Source organism: Colias eurytheme, chromosome 13 (assembly GCF_061535395.1).
Source record: "Colias eurytheme isolate Ceu_HAF_F1 chromosome 13, ilColEury1 Martin Lab GWU primary, whole genome shotgun sequence".
NCBI classification, from domain to species: Eukaryota; Metazoa; Arthropoda; class Insecta; order Lepidoptera; family Pieridae; genus Colias; species Colias eurytheme.
Window position 1 is genome coordinate 11,294,052 of NC_142992.1, and position 17,595 is coordinate 11,311,646.

Genomic DNA, 17,595 nt, shown 5'->3' on the forward strand with positions numbered 1-17,595 from the left:
TTTCCAGATCTCAAAGACCTGTCGAACGCCGGGTGGAACGTAGAATCCGAGAACAGAACGACCGACGATGGCCACACGCACGTCAAATCGGTCCGCGCTGACATCCAAGGCCGCTATGACGTTGATGGCGGAAAAGGGCAATTCTCCGCAGCAGACCATCACAAACAAGCGGTCACTGAGTACGACGATGGCAACACGAGCCTCAAACGAAACGAAGACTACTCAAATACAGCAGCCCATGAGCAAGTTGTGCGCAAAACTGACGATGGCACACATTTCTCGTCAACGACCAGCTCGTCCACGTCTTCATCCAAGTTTCAACAGGTTTCATCGAAACATGAAACAGTGCCATATATTACCGACGACAACTATGACCTAGCATCTCAAAAATCCTATGACACTAACAGAAACGAAGAAATGACATCTAATAGAATAACAAAAACAAATAACTACGAACAAAATTTAAGAAATGATTACGAACAAGGGGAACTCGTCTCCCGGAAAATTGACTATCCAGATGACAATACAAAGGTTATTGTTGAAACAAGGTGCCTTCCCGATGGCACTAGGGTCACTAGCACCCGTCGTGAGTTTCGCGCTCCGAGTGTTCAGACTAGTCGATCTGAACATTATTCGCAGCAAGTAAGAAATGAAAGCAAATCGTCATCCTTCACTTCATCTCAAAAAAAATCTCATTCAAATGAATCTACATCAAAAATAATTCGTGATTCAATTGAAGATAATGTTCACAATATAGTTGATTCTCAAAGAGTCAAAGATGATTTTGACTTCAGAAAAGAACACATAAATCAATACAATGATGACACACAGCAACAAAAAATATATAAATCCAATAACAATGAGAGGGATCAACGTGAATACACAACCACTAATGATGACCAAAACATACGTCGTCAAGATATCAGAGAGACTCGTTATTACAAAGACACGGACGATCGCAATCAAACTATAGAACGAAATGTCGATGAAATAAACAAAAATAATGAACGTATTATTAATGAGAGGAACGTCCATCAAGTGAGATCGTCGTCATACGATAATAAAAATATTCGTCAACATCATGTAAAGGAAACTCGTTCCTACAATGATAATGAGGAGCACATTCTTCACGTTACAAAAGATAGGGATGTACCGGATCGCGTAAAACCTAATGAACCATTGTCAAATGAACAACAACACCGCGAGGTTTTGACGTCACGTGATGATAACAATTTTAACAATCAAGATACAACTAAAGAGACTAGATATAATAAAGATACTGAAGAAAGAATCCATACCATATCGAAAGAAAAAGATGTAAGAGAACATGTTGAGAAAAGAACGAATGATCAGTATCAGACGACGTATCAATCTGACTACGTGCAAAGAAAAATAAGTAACGAATGGAGCCCTTCACATCAAGCGTGGGCCAGCACACTTCGTTCTGATTCCCCGTCACGACCAACAACAAGGGCTTCTTCTCCGGGAAATAAAACTTTTAGATCTAGCAACTCTTCTCTTAGAAGTAGCGTGAGTCCTGACAAAAACTACAGAAAAACTCCAAGCCGTGGTGGAAGTCCTAATAAAATTGATCGTTTTTCACCATCTCGTACTGTGTCTGATAAATATTCCAGTACACAATCGTCGTCATACTCTATTCATGAAACAAAGACTAACAAATATTCTAGTGTCGATAAAACGGCTCCAAAATCCAATTCACCAACTAGATATAGTCCTGAAAGAAAACCACAAGATGGAACCCGAAAGAGACCGAGTGTCAGTCCGGAAAAACAAACAAACGTGCCATCATCCAGACCTCGTGATAGTCCACAAAGACAAAGTCCTGCAAGGTCATCCCCTAGCCCTGACAGAAAATTTAAAAATTACCCGACAGATAGGACTTCGCCAATGCGTCAAACACCAGAAACTAATGAATTTTATTCAATTCATGAAAATACGGACAAAAATAAAATATCGACGCAAAATAAAGTGACAGAAATAGGAACTAATACTACAAAAACGACTTCTCTTACTGACGATAGCATTGACACAAGCACCATCACAAATAAGTCACAGTCTAAGCCATCAGAAAGCCCCGAAAGGCAACCAGGATATATGAAACATACTGCATCTAGTACACCTAAAACAGATCGTTCGCCATCACCAACGAAACCACATGATTCTAGCAGAAAATCTCCCACTAAACATGTATACCCTGCGAGCCCTGAACCCAATTACACCGATACTAAACTTCATAAAGTTAAGGATGAGCATCAACAATTTATTAACGAAGAACGCAAGTCATACACAAAATATGATGAAGACGTAACTACTACTTTAACATCGCAGAGGCAAAGCCCACAAAAGGAACGGCCACCACAAGAACCTCAGCCTCGCCAAGATTCACCAACGCGTACGTCAGTAAGTCCGGACAGAAATTTGTCACCATCAAGGAAAATTCCGAATACAGATGAAGTATCGCCACTTACAAGAGATTCACCAAAAAATATTAATGATCATCCCGGGTTTATTGATAGAAAAAGCCCTGAAAAAACTACCAATGTGGATAAAGATACATTAAAATCACAAAGGCGAAGCCCACAAAAGGAACAGCTGCCGCAAGAAACTCAGCCTCGCAAAGATTCGCCAACACGTATGTCAGTAAGTCCCGATAGAAATGTATCTCCTTCAAGGAAGCTTCCAAACACACGTGAAGAATCACCGTCACCTAGAAATCTTATTAAATACCCTATGGGAATTGACAGGAAAAGTCCTGAAAAAGCTCCCACCGCAGATAAGGATGCACAAAATAAACCTAAAAATGATTCTACAAAAAGCTATAGACAGCCTTCCAGAGAAACTTCACCTGTAAAGAGGAATATGAGCCCCGACAAAGATTATAAGTTACCAAATGAAAAATATTCAGTACCTTTCACAAAAGATGTTTCGCCTACACGCAAATCGCCAAGTCCTACCAAAGAGGTTACAAATAATCTCTCGCCAAAACGTAAATCTCCTACAAAGGATAGTTTAAAGGGAGATGTATCTACAACTACAGAAACAGCATCTATAACAAAATCATCAACTATTACTGAAAATATTGAAGATATCAAAATGGTCACTCGCAAAATACAAGATACTGATATTACAAATAAGCTATCAGACGTAGATACACATAGTACGAAATCAATTAAATCGACATTGGTTAAGGATACTCCAACAACATTACCTTCGAGAGCTTCACCTCGCAGAAGTGTTTCTCCCACTAAACCCGTTACTAAAGATACAAAGTATAATCAAACCACGGAATTTATTTCAATGGAAAAAACAAACGAAGAAGCACACAAAAGAACCACCACTGATCGCTCCAGAAAACTAGTAACGCCGTCAACGAGTCCTACGAGAAAACCAAAATCCGATGAGACTGCACCCTCCACTGGCCAAAGCACTCCAACTACAACAGCGAGTGGGTTTGTTTATTTCAGCTCTCCTCAAGTGGAAAAACCACAAGTTACTGATCTCGATGATAAGGAGCCGATTTACACTAATGTGCCAAATAAACAACCTGTTGATGATTTACAACAGAAAGAACCATTGCGTAGATCACCATCTCCAACAAAAATTCCTTGCAGATCTCCTTCTCCTGAAAAGGTTACCACAAAGGAAAGTCTTCCTAGAAAGAGTTCATTGAAAAAACCTTCAATTGATAATACTCCATCAGAAAAACCTCCAACTAGTTTCCTTATTTCACCTACTGATGAAGATAAAGATGTTACAAAAGAAAAGCCAAATAAGAAAGACACACCTATAAAAGCTAAACCACCATTAGAAAGACGGGAAACATATGAAGAAAGATGCAGAAAAATTTTAGGAATGACCGATGAGGATACCACAATTGAAAATAAAAATGAAACTTTCTTCACAAAAAAATCGACAGACACTTCACCCAGTATTTCTCCTTGTGAGAGTCCCATACAATTTGATGACAAGCATTTCAGCAAAGATACGTATGAAGTGGTCGATGTAGTTGATATATCTGAAGAAAAGATAAAGACAAGTACCCAAAAATCAACGCGTAAACCACATGATACACTTCCTTCTAGTGTCGTACATGTTACAAAAACAACTGATGATCGTACAGTCAAGGAAAGGGACATTGAAACATTTTCAGATATCTCAGAAACCAAAAAACCTTCCTTGGATAAAGATAATTCACCTGAAAGAAAGCTTAAGAATAAGTCAACTGATATTCCTACTATGCCTAAAGCAGAACATAAAGATAAGGACACTCGTAGTCCTTCCAAGTCTCCACAAAGGAAGCCTTCAAGAACCAGCCCGGAACGTTATTCATTAATAGATTCTCGAAAATCTCCTGAAAAAAATAATGCTTATTTACCATCCAAACCCGATCAAGTTAATAACAATATCACTGTCACTGATAAAGTGATTAAATATGAAACAACAGATATTCAGCAAAATAAGGAAACTCGCGATGAATCATTATTAAAAGAAGACATTTTCAAGACTACCGAGGTTCGCAAAAAAACAGAGATTAGTTCTGACTTCATTCTTTCCGAGAGAGAACAACAAATACTTGACAGAGTGCAATCATCGCTGAGAAAATTATCACCTGACCGCAAACAAACTCAACCTGGCCGAGAAAAAAGTCCTGAAAAGCACACTATTAAAACTGAAGCAGATATTGTCACGATATCCAAAGAGACAATTGAAGAGTGCTTAGATGCTGTCGATAAAAGTACAAAAACTATTTTGGAAGAAAAAACAACGTTAAAAAAGAGTGCAATAAATGACAAGCCAGTAACTAAAACACAAATTCCAAGCAAACCTTCATCAAGAAATGTTTCTCCTAACAAAAAATCACCCAACTCACCGACTTTATCCAAAGGTATTCCTGAAACTGGAAAGATAAGAAGTTCTTCTCCAAAGAAACCTATGTCACCCATTGAGAAAAAACCAGGTTCCCCAGTAGAGAGACCACAGTCGCCGCGAGTTCCTAAAAGCACAGGAAAGAAAGAACCGGTTTCTCCTCATTATCAGAAACCTTCACCAACATCAACATTGAAGAATGAAAAAACGAACGTGACCGATATTAAAAAGACTACCATTTTGAAACAACACAGTACATCCAAGATTTCACAACCCAAAGTCAATGTCACTAAAGTTTCACCTAACAGCAAACCTACAGAAATGGAGCCCAAGAAAACATATCCGCTGAAGGGAAGAAATGTCGATACAAAAGTTACACGCACAACAAGTGATATTACGATTAAGTCTCCAGTACAGAAAAAGATTTCACCACAACGAATGAAATCTAAACCGGAGATACAAGTCACTAATGCCTCTTCGAATAGAACCACAAAACAGTCAAATATTAAACAACACAAGTCGTCCGTCAAAGAATCAACAACGAAGTTACCCGTAAGCAAACCTAAATCGGCAATTGATATAAACACATCTACAGATGACGATGATATTATTATTGATGTTCAGCAAGCTAAATCATCACGAGAAAATTCTCCGGACCGCATTTGTCCAACGCCTGTTGGTTTTTCTGAAGATGTGGGAACGCCACGTTTCCCAGACGAAGTCAATGAGCCAGATGATGAATTCAATAAACGTAAGCATCATATTATTCATGAAACTGAATCAATAGTAGATGATATAGTAGAAATATGTGAAGATGACGAGCTGTTTGTAAAACGAACAGAGACTGACTATGAAGATAGAAGAGATGATAGTTTGTTGAGTGTAAATGATAAAGTATCGAAATTCACGAAAAAAATTGAGACTGTTAAACCGAAAGACTCAACTACTCTTTTCAAAGAAACTGAAATAAGAAAACATTCTGACTTCAATGACGAAAACTTGAAATCAGATGAGTGTCTGCTATCTGTCTCAGAAAAAGTCAATAAATTTGCCAAGGGGCCTGTAGGACCAAAAGATAAAAGTCCGTCTCGTAATATTGTCGAGGAATATGATAGAGATACAATTTATCAAGATGATTATACTAAATTGAGTGTAAATGACAAAGCCCATCTTTTTATTGAAACTGCTGAAAATATAAAAACTACTAAACCGAAGTCTGTCGTGCAAAAACCAGAAAGACCGGATTTCAGCGACGTTGATGAATCACTAAAAAGCGATGAATGTTTGCTTAGTGTTTCTGATAAGGTCAACAAGTTTGTAAAAACCGCTGAACAAGTATTATCAGACGCGTACATAATTGAAGAAAAAGATAGAAAGATAAAGGAACAACATGACAAAATAATGAAGCAGATTGTAGAAAATGTGGATGATATCATTAAAACAGATGTGAAAAAATCTACTGTTTCAAAAGAAGAAGAAATTGTTACCGATTATAAAGACACACATAAAGATGATGCACCTACAGAAGAAAAACCAGTGATACCTAAAACAAAAAGTACAGGAAAAGTTCCCGAAAAAGCGCCATCTGTTAAAATTACCACTTTAAGAAGCAGTGAGGCTGTGAAAAAGGCAAAGGCACTGTTTGAAAATATTGCAACAACCACCAATAAAACAAAAGAGACCGTTCAAACTAAGACCACGAAGTTGACTGATATTGGAGTAGCTAAAAAAGTCAGTAAGCCAACACCTGAAACAACCCAACCTGGCAAGCCTAACTCGAACATAAAGCATGTTCCTCTTAAAGATAAGCAACCAACTATTCAACACACTGACTACGATAGTGAAATAAATGAAGAACAAGATACTACACGGCCAAGGGAACGATCTCCTGAAACTAAATCAAAGGCACCAATTCACAGAGATGCTTCACCTTCAACAACGTTGAAATCCACTTTAGTGAGGGAAAAATCGCCTGCGGGTAGGACGATGTCTCCAATCACAAGAGAGAAATCGCCTGCGAGTAGGACAATGCCTACAATCACAAGAGATAAATCACCTGCAGGTAAGACAATGCCTCCCACCACAAGAGAGAAATCGCCGATGCATAGGACATTGACCCCAACGACTCGCGATAAATCACCAGCTTCTGGAAGAAGATCTCCCATTAGCAGAACGAAGTCACCACTGGCGAGAGAAGAATCTCCAGTTGGCAGGCCAAAATCACCTGTACCGCATGCACCTACAACAGCAAAGAAGGTTCTCTCTCGTTTCCCAGCAGTTGAATCTAATTCACCAAAACAGACGTATCCAGAGGAAAAAACTGACAAACCTTCAGACAAGGTACCTGGATACCAACGTCCAACCAAAACAAGTCAATTGAAAGAAGAGAAGTCTGTAGAAGAGATTGAAGTTAGCAGCAGGCGTGGAAGCGGGAAGTTTGGAGTGGAGCTGCGCAGGACCAGCGCTGATCGGTCGTCTGTGAGCAGCGAGCGGCGGCGTAGTAGCGATCATCATCAGCCATGCATTGAAGATATCTTCGACCTGGACCTCCTGGAACAAATGGTAACATGATTTTAATTTATTACATTGATTTAAAAATGTATCGAAAGAATAAAGAGATTCAGGCGTTACAACAGTCTCTTTTAAAATATCGTTTTTGTTACAAATTTTTTTGTGCTTAGATTCGATGCTATTGCATATTTATTCAATAATTTATTACACAGAAGGAATAATTAAAAAATTATAGATCGTTAATAAATTGTATGATTATGATTATAATAATATGTTACGTTGTTATATTATGTAAGTGCTATGTGATGTTAAAATGAATATTATAATTTTTACCACAATAGTTAAAACCGTTTTATTTGTTGCAGTTGGAAAAGGTCGTAGGATATGAGCAAAGACGTCGCATACGCGCCCAGATTCGTATTGCTAAGAAGAAAATGGAAACTGAACATATTACAACTGTTACTAGAACCACAAAACACACTACAACTAAAGTTGGTAAAACAAAATCGCCTGAACGGCATCCATCACAGAGATCTCCGGATCGTCAACCGAAATCACACAAACCTCACTCGCCAGAAAGATTGCCCAAAACTACTCCCACCAAAACTAAATCACCGGAACGGCAAACCAAGGATACCGCACATGTAGTTTCTACCTATGAGCTTGTAGAAGAAAACGAACATCATAAGCCATTAACTAACGGTCATTCTAAAGAACCTCATAGGACAGATAAAGAGCATACCATAGCAGCTAGACCGCGCAGCCCTGAAAAACCAAAATCAACTCCATCCAGAATGACACGACCTACTAGTCCTGAAAAGAAATCAAGACCTATATCACCCAGCAAAACTGCAACTCCGAAAACGAAATCTTCCCGCATCAGCGAGTATGCGTCTGCTTACTTGAAAAAGGTTGGACTAAATGAAAATGACAAGCCAAAACACGCTGAAGTGAAAACTAAAAAGGCACCTATAATAGATGAGGCCAAAACCAAACGAATTGAAACTAGTCGTGTAGTAGAAACGCATCACGCATCCAAAACCACCACGTCGCGTACTTCATCAAAAGACATCATTGAGGTTGTGCATATTAATGGTAAAAAGTCACCGTCTCCTGAAAGAATCGTAAGAGAACAAAGTCATGATCGTCATGACGGTATCGATCAAATAAGAAAACAGAGCCCGGAAAGAAGGCCTAATGAAAAAGTTAATTTCGAACGTCACCCGAGTCCACCAAGGAAGTCACCTAGTCCACTGCGACAGAGCCCTGAACGTACCAACCAACGGTCTCCAAGTCCTGAAGCCAAACCTAAAGTAGTCAAAAAGGAAACAATCATAAAAACAGTGTTCGATATAGAGAAGAAGATTCCACAGAAACAGGCGCAGGAAGAAAAACCGTCGTGGGTGACGAACAGGAATTTGAAAAAGGTTACATCAGAGACAAGGACTTTCAGCAGTAAGAAGATAGAGCCTGAGAAGCCAAAGTATAGGCCGAGTAGTCCATCAAAGGCTATCACGAAACCAATTGATGTTATTACTTCAAGTTACGGCCCGGGTCCCCTAGATGCTGACGGCAGACCACTGTTTGGTATCAAGGCGCTGCGAAACGGAGCTACTAACTATCAAGGTATGTTAATTATTAAATTTTAAGTATACGATTTAGTGAATAATATTTGATCCACTTCACTTTATTTTAACATTTTTAAATTAAATAAAAAAAAATTGAGCTATTTCTTGTACGAAAATATCGGTCACCAAATAGACACCACAAATTATCTTATGCTATTTCAAATTATAGAACCTTTTCCTTCATTATTTTTACTAGCTTTCCGGCTTCGCCCACGTTTTCAAATAAAAATCCGCATAGTTCCCGTTGCCGTGGTATTTCCGGGATAAAACCTATCCTATGTGTTAATCCAAGTTACCCTCTATATGTGTGCTAAATTTCATTGTAAACGGTTCAGTAGTATTTGCGTGAAAGAGTAACAAACACACACATACACATCCTCACAAACTTTCGCATAATATTAGTTGGATTATATTGGGAGCTTTTTATAGAAGAGACAATACATAAAATTGTACATAGATGTCATTTCTATAATGAGAACCCTATACAAATAAAAATCTAATATCTATGAAGAAATTACGGTACAATAAGATTCAAATTCGCATACACCTTCATAAATACATGAACGGAATAATGACTAATATATACTTATAACTGTCTGTAGAATTAAATAATTTGGAAAATCCAAAAGTGCACGCCTCATAATTTTTTTTAAATAAATATTTATTAATTATTATTTTTGTTTATTTAATAACAATTAAACCACTTCGAATCAGACCCTGAAAAATGAAAGGGTTCTATTCCTGAGCATACTCAAGCGTAAGAGAAAAAAAAAGACTCGATTAGTAAAGTATTTCGGTCGCTATCGTGTTAACAAGAAAAAGGATCCGCACATACAGACACACGGACGTCCAAGACAGAACTTTTTTAAACTGTTTTTTAACTAGTTTAAATAACAAAAATGACATCAAAAATATCATGAACGTTAAAAATAGTGTTTTTTCTTAATATGTGTGTGTATGTATTATCTTACAAGTGCAATGTATGATACATAAAGACATTTTAAGTTTGAAAAATCAGATGTTTTGCGCGAAGTGACAGTAGTACCCACCTCAACGCTTCGCTTATGAGGCGTGCAATAACGTTAAAAATGCCTATCACACAAAAAACATACAGCCGGTTCTATAATACAATTCGAAGTATTCATAATAATTTCCTGTTAATAATTGCTTGGTTCCGATTGGTTTTTAACTGGATCATAGAAGTGAGGCTACTAACTTCATAACTTCCTTTTTTTATTTCTTTAAAAGTAGTCAAACAAAAAATCATTCGCCAAAACCATCACAATAAAACATCAATAGATTTTTGGTTATGCAATGACGTCATGTGCAAAGAAATTGCAAATAGAAACGGGACTTCAAATAATATAATGTACTAGCGGTCCGCCCCGGCTTCGCCCGTGGTACATATTTCGCAATAAAAGGTAGCTTATGTTCTTTCTCAAGGTCTAAAGATTGTTTGTGCCAAATTTCATCAAAATCGGTCCCGTAGTTTAAGCGTGAAAACCATACATACATACATACAAACCTTTCCTCTTTATAATATTAGTATAGATAAAAAAAATCTTTAATATCACACGTAGAAGTTATGTATATTTGGTTTGATTATGAATCATTATCATGTCAACTAATATTGACACAGCTGACTGTTAATTTGTTAAGACAATGTTACTTATACTTACTTGTATATTATTCGAAGAATTTAAACGTATCACGTTATGCATACATTATTATTCATAGTCTCTTTCTTCGTGAAGTATTAACTAAACATAAACACGAATAAAGGCAAAGGCATCGCATCAACGATGGTCGGTTCTCAATTAAATTTTAAAATATCTATATCGTGTGTATTATTTATTTTCATTCAACTAAGTAGCTTAACGTATTTTGGTGAATTATGTGACATAAATAGATATATACACATTAGATAATACATACATACTTAGATTATTATTTTGTCAAAAAGAGTGTAATTTCAAAAGGGTGTAAAAGAGTATAGAATCTAATATGTGAACAGCCATAAATCGAACGTGCAGTAACGCAAAGTCACGTTCAAAAGCTAACACATAATAATCATAAGCTACTCAATTCACAAAGTAAACAAACACGTAACGGTAGTAACCAGCCGACAGTCCGACAGGCTAGACATTTTTTGCGTTGCCCCGTCATTAACATACTCTTGGTTAACAGTGAAAGGTACGGTGATACGGCAAGAGTTCCATTCAAAGAACGGCGGTGAACCAGAAGGCACGGTGTCCGTAACTGCGTACTCCACGGAGCCAGAAGACCTGGAGAAGCTGCTAAGGTCCCAGGGGGAGAAACCCTCGCGCCTGCATGGACTGGCAGCGATTACCACTACCAAGAAATTCGGAGGAGATACCGGCACTACGTTTAGTGAAATTACAACTGTAAGTGTATAATATGTTTAGTAGTGTAACTGAATACACTTAAGCCAATAATCGTTAAGTCTTTTTGAAAAATAATAATTCCTTGGTTCGAGAATATCAGTTTCAACTTAAAGTAACTTTAAAGCTGGTAAAGTGTGGTGTTAATATTTTCTTGTGTTTGATTTTACTCGAGTTATTCATATTAACGATTTCTGTAACAAAATTCAATCCGATTTCAAATAATTAGGACATTATCGTTATACTTTTTCATGAAGATACCATATTAAATTTTAATTATTAAATTTTCAAAAAGGACAGAGAACCTTATTTAATCTGTATTACTGAATAAAATATTGAAACCTATCAAAATAACAATATAAAACGTTTAATTTACAGAAAGAGGAGCGTGCTGCGCTAGATCAATTCACACACACCGACAGAAGAATACAGGAGAGCACAATCGAAAGGCACTCCGACACCTTCGACGTTAAAGATCACTCATACACTCAAAAAGTAGACAGAATAGATGACAGTGAAAAATACAACAAAAGAACCATAGAAGAACCAAAAAGAATTATCGAAGAACCTAAAAAGAAGACTGTAGATACTGGAAGAAGTAAGGAGAGTGATAAACGTTCTGAAAGAACGATGCAGAAGACTGAAAGACGAGTAGACGATAGAAAGACGGTCAGACAAAGTTCTGTTAAGTCGCTAACAGAAAAGTTTATTAAGAATGCTAGTGAGTATTGAGTTTATTATATTATTCTTAATTATAGCATAAAACATAGTCATATTAGAAATCCACATATCTTTAAAAATCTTATCAAATTAACTAAATTGTAATTATACAATATGTGTTAATTAAAATGCTAGACATCTTTCAAAACATGCGAAATGAATAATTATATTTCAAATTACATTTATAAATGTATGTTTTAAAAAAATGCTCGGATTTTAAGCTGGCTCAGTATAATAAATAATAAAGTTCATAGAAGAATAGATATCTGTCAAGGAAATAGGTTTTTAGTTCAAGGGCGTAACGCCGCATATTGCCCGCCCAAATAAGGAACACAAACAATGCAATTCATGACCTTTTATTAACATTTTCAACTCATTAGTAACATAATAATAATCAAATACTTCTAAAAATACACACAAAGCAATCACAACAAATCTATGCACCTTATAAATAAAGATTTCCTTACAAAGGCAATGACGCATCTATCTTTAAAAGTAAAAGTGGCAACAACGCTCTGTCATCATGACTTGTAACTGTCAAACACTTTCGTTTCCATTCAAAGTTAGATTTTAAGTATTGCACCGATGTGTTAGGTAATACTTTGGTAATAGTCGATAATTTAAAGGTTTTTGCGTTTGGCAACTTGTTGATACGCTTGCTTGCGTTTTATGAGGTTGGGGAAGCCTTTTACAAAAATAATATGAACTAACTACTGATTTTATGTATACTTTGGTCTCTATTATATCAATAATCTGTTAATAACTTCCGTCAAAATCTGTACCATCATTTTGGAGATGAGGTGATCAAACAGTCAAAAAAGTACCTATTATTGTTTTTTTTTCAAATTATGGGCGGTATAGGATATCAAAATAAAACACAAATTTAACAAACACAGACTTTATTAATATGTTATTAAATCGTAAGCAGACATACAACTACGTATCCAGCAAGATATGGCATTTAAAACGGCTGTATTATTTCAGGTGAAACTTCAAAATCGGAGCGGATAACATACCCCAAGGCTGGTCTGATTCTCCGCACAACTAGCATGAAGGACAGCGTCTCTAGTGACTCGTCAGCTCATGCTGGTAAGTTTAATATTTTATACGATATGCATACATATTATATACTATTTTTTTTCTTGATCTATATCTACAGAAATATTTACAAAATCAATGAAAAGATAATCTCAGAAACTACTTTGTCGAATTTTATTTAGAGGCTCACAGACAGACTCAGGCATATTTTTTTAAGTTTTGTACTATATCTGTATGACATATTCAATAGTCTTAAGTTGATATGGCCTTTTTAGAAAATGTGGTTTTAATTTTCGCTCATGGAAAAATGGTACATAATACGGTACTGAATATTTTTACGTCGCCTAGCATCGATATTATCAGGTTTGCTGAGTTTATAACTAGATGGCGCTACGCAATCGTATTTATGGAACAATTCTTATGTATTTCCTTTGTAGTAAAATTATTAATAAATAAAATCTTACGGGAACATAAATTTTACAGGTTTTACATATTACAGGTTTTTAAAGTTAAACGTTAAAATACATACATTTCAATTCATTGTTTAACCATAATAGATTCACAAAGTGATATTTAAGATCAGAGCGGCGTAGGGGAATAAAGCGGAAATAGTTGATATTTTTATGAATTAATTTGTTTATCATGTTTAACTCAAGTCCTATCTTATTCATATAGGTTTAGCGCGCACAGACAGCGAACACAGTCTGGCATCCCTCGATGACGTCATCACCAGAGAGCACAGTGACGTCACGCGCACTACCACCAGGTCCCAAGGCGGTGACGTCATCCGCACCACCACTAGGGGACAGACTGGTGACGTCATCACCACCACAAGGGGTCAGAGTGGTGACGTTTACACTACTACCAGGGGACAGACTGGTGACGTCATCACCACGACCACCACGACCACAACTACAAGGGGAGGAACTACGAGGATGCAAGAGCGTTCCTTCTTGGATAGTTCTACTAAGGTGACGGGTGTACAGGATATTTTGACCAGGATGAAGAATGCTGATATTGGTAAGTTTTTAATTGTTATACGTATTTTTAAAGTTATTTTTTATATTATTATACAGATAAAGAAAAAGAATAGATTAGTTTGTGATGTCAAAGATATTTTTTTTTATAATACATAAAGTACTTATAGCTTAACAAGGTATAATAGTTCTAACAATAAATAATTAATTTTTTTGCCTAAACAAAAATATACATACAAATAATACAAGCTACAAATTGTATGTTGAAATGAAAAGTCTTGCTAAAATATATTATCTTCTTTTTTGATATAATTTTCGGTCTATTGTATTGCTCATAAAAAAAACTCTGCCTTTACATTCGTGGGCAGACTTTTGCTTCGGACACTTAGCTTTTGTGAGATACATCATAAGTGACAAATTAATTGATAAATGATAAACAATTTGTATTTATTTTATGTTAATATCCAACAGTGATAGAAGAAGGTGATACAAGCGAGGACAGCGAAGCCCGCGCGCTTCTTAACAAGTTTTTGGGCGCGACTGTACTCATGGCCGGCATGCAGAACTATGTCACTGAGAAACCCGGGGGTGTTGTTGTGAGACAGGTAAGATTTAATCCTACATACAGGGTGTCCCAAAAAGTAGTGATGAACGATAGCTGGGAGGTAGAGGACCAAGAGGGCTATCCGAATCACCCCCATGTGTGTTATGCGATTTTTCGTATTTTCGGAGTTATTACATTTTTTTCAATTTTTCATCTATCGCCGAGTACGATGAGATTTTTATTTATGGTGACGTGAATTATTGCGCTAGATGCTTGATTTCTTTTGTGTGCTCAGCTGAAAGATAGGCCAATTCAGTATGGTAACATTTACTATCGTTAGATCTTCGAAAGGAATAAAAAAAAGAATTAAATGCCAAGGAAGATAAAATTACCCAGTATGTTCATAACTTCAAGGGCCCATAAAAAAATAAAATCACATAAAAAAGGTTTTCCATTTGGCTTTTAAAAACTTGCTCTATCAATCAGGTAGCTACCCTAAAAATTTCATTTTATTATTCTGAAGGCTTCAATCGAAAAATTGAAATCTAAATGTGGTAAGTGGAAAATTTTTATTAACATGATGATCATTAAAACCAATAAATAGGTGTTAAATTACCAGAATTTTTTTAAAATAGCCCCGCTGTTGCTCAATGCAAGTGCGACATCACCGTAAAAAGTTGTCTTTTTAATGTCTGAATGCTCTTTTATCATTTTAAATGGTTTCTTCTGCAACTATGAATTTCCGGGTTATTTCGTCCAAATTGTGGAAGTCTCTCGTCTTTGTAGTATTCCCACGGAAAAAATTCAATAGGGTTTATGTCCGGAGACCGTGGAGGCCAGGCTAAAGGGCAAAAATACTCTGAAAGATGGATTGGTCGTTGCAGCCTGCGCATGCGCCGGTGATGCCTGCTTTAAAGCCTGGCCTCCACAGTCCCTCGACCTTAACCCCATTGATTTGTTTTAATGGGGATACTAAAAAGACCTCGGCCACTTGAGAGAATGACACAATTTGGACGAAATAACCCGGAAATTCATAGTTGCAGAAGAAACCATTAAAAATGATAAAAGAGCATTCAGACTTTAAAAAGACAACTTTTTACGGTGATGTCGCACTTGCATTCAGCAACAGCGGGGCTATTTTAAAAAAATTCTGGTAATTTAACACCTATTTATTGGTTTTAATGATCATCATGTTAATAAAAATTTTCCACTTACCACATTTAGATTTCAATTTTTCGATTGAAGCCTTCAGAACAATAAAATGAAATTTTTAGGGTAGCTACCTGATCGATAGAGCAAGTTTTTAAAAGCCAAATGGAAAACCTTTTTCATGTGATTTTATTTTTTTATGGGCCCTTGAAGTTATGAACATACTGGGTAATTTTATCTTCCTTGGCATTTAATTCTTTTTTTTTATTCCATTCGAAGATCTAACGATAGTAAATGTTACCATACTGAATTGATCTATCTTTCAGCTTAGCACACAAAAAAAATCAAGCATCTAGCGCAATAATTCACGTCACCATAAATAAAAATCTCATCGTACTTGGCGATAGATGAAAAATTGAAAAAAATGTAATAACTCCGAAAATACAAAAAATCGCATAACACACATGGGGGTGATTCGGATAGCCCTCTTGGTCCTCTACCTCCCAGCTATCGTTCATCACTACTTTTTGGGACACCCTGTATATATTTAAATCCGAAAGTTTCTGACGATGTATGGATGTATGTATATTTGTTACACTTTCACGAAGAAACCTACTCTACGGATTTGGATGAAACTTTACAGTAATGTAGGTTGTAGGTACGGCGTGTTTGTCCGCGGATGAAACAGCGTGACACGGCTAGTATATTACACTAGCTTGACAGAGCTTCACACGCTTGGTTAAAATACAATTTCATGCTAAAAACTTTCATCCCCTATTATATCCACTTGCCGGTAGAAGTACTGAAAATTTTTAGTGAATGCCTTAGTAGCTATCTATCTGCGTGTCAAATTTCAGCCATATTTGTAAAGTAGTTTCAGCTATGCGTTAATAGATCAGTCAGTCATCTTTGCGTTTTATATATTAAAATGTTCTCCAGTAGAATACGAAAGTCAGGGAATTGATGACTCGGACGACTGCTTTTTAAAACATGTATTGATTTAAGAACATTTTTTATTGAAGTGAAACTTCTTAATCGGGGTTGGAAAAAAATTTAGTGTAACATTTTTTCCTTACGCGTGACATTTTTCCGTTACGCGCCATCTTTTTCTTATCCCTACCACGCGTGATTTCGTGATTATTTCTGTAAAGTTGCATATAGTATAGCAATTATTTTTTGAAAAATAAGGTCATAAAGAAGTTTCACTTCTTACGTGTGTACACTAGTACACGCACACATTTTTTTATTTATACACTAACCAAACATGTTGATCTTGCTAAACATACACATCTAGATACGCAATAAAGAACAAGTATCGTTATAAACCAATATACAAACAAACATTATTAAAGCAATATAAACAAAAACATGTGACATCGTACTTATTCTCAAAACGACTCGATCAGTTCACGTGCGTCAAAACGTCACTACGTCACGACGCACCAAAATAAAAAGTCAATGTCCAGACCAAAATTACATTGCAACTTGGCTGCACTCCCATTTCCCACGACACGACCAAATAGATATTTCCTTATTGGCTTTATTCGATTTTATATCATATTCCGATAACCATACTGTCTATAAACCCGTGATAGAATACAGTTTGCAAATAAATCATGAGTCATCTACCAATATCTATGTTTGCTTGTTCTTGCGTAATAGGTAACTATTAAAAAGGTCTCAAATATAGTTTCCCTGAATGTTTACCGCATTTTACAATTTCACTTGTTACCACGTCT

The 17,595-nt window shown here is 36.3% G+C and overlaps 1 protein-coding gene across 3 annotated transcripts in view; it reads left to right on the forward strand.

The window, feature by feature from the left end:
- The window catches only part of LOC149903697 (uncharacterized), a 92,197-nt gene that overhangs the window by 54,926 nt on the left and 19,676 nt on the right, over positions 1 to 17,595 (forward strand). For all 3 annotated transcript variants that reach the window (XM_090108336.1, XM_090108335.1, XM_090108337.1), the window contains 7 exons: positions 8 to 7,449; positions 7,764 to 9,024; positions 11,214 to 11,431; positions 11,807 to 12,149; positions 13,133 to 13,237; positions 13,862 to 14,206; positions 14,635 to 14,768. In XM_090108336.1, the coding sequence (XP_089964462.1) occupies positions 8 to 7,449; positions 7,764 to 9,024; positions 11,214 to 11,431; positions 11,807 to 12,149; positions 13,133 to 13,237; positions 13,862 to 14,206; positions 14,635 to 14,768 (9,848 nt within the window). The remainder of the gene's footprint in view (positions 1 to 7; positions 7,450 to 7,763; positions 9,025 to 11,213; positions 11,432 to 11,806; positions 12,150 to 13,132; positions 13,238 to 13,861; positions 14,207 to 14,634; positions 14,769 to 17,595) is intronic.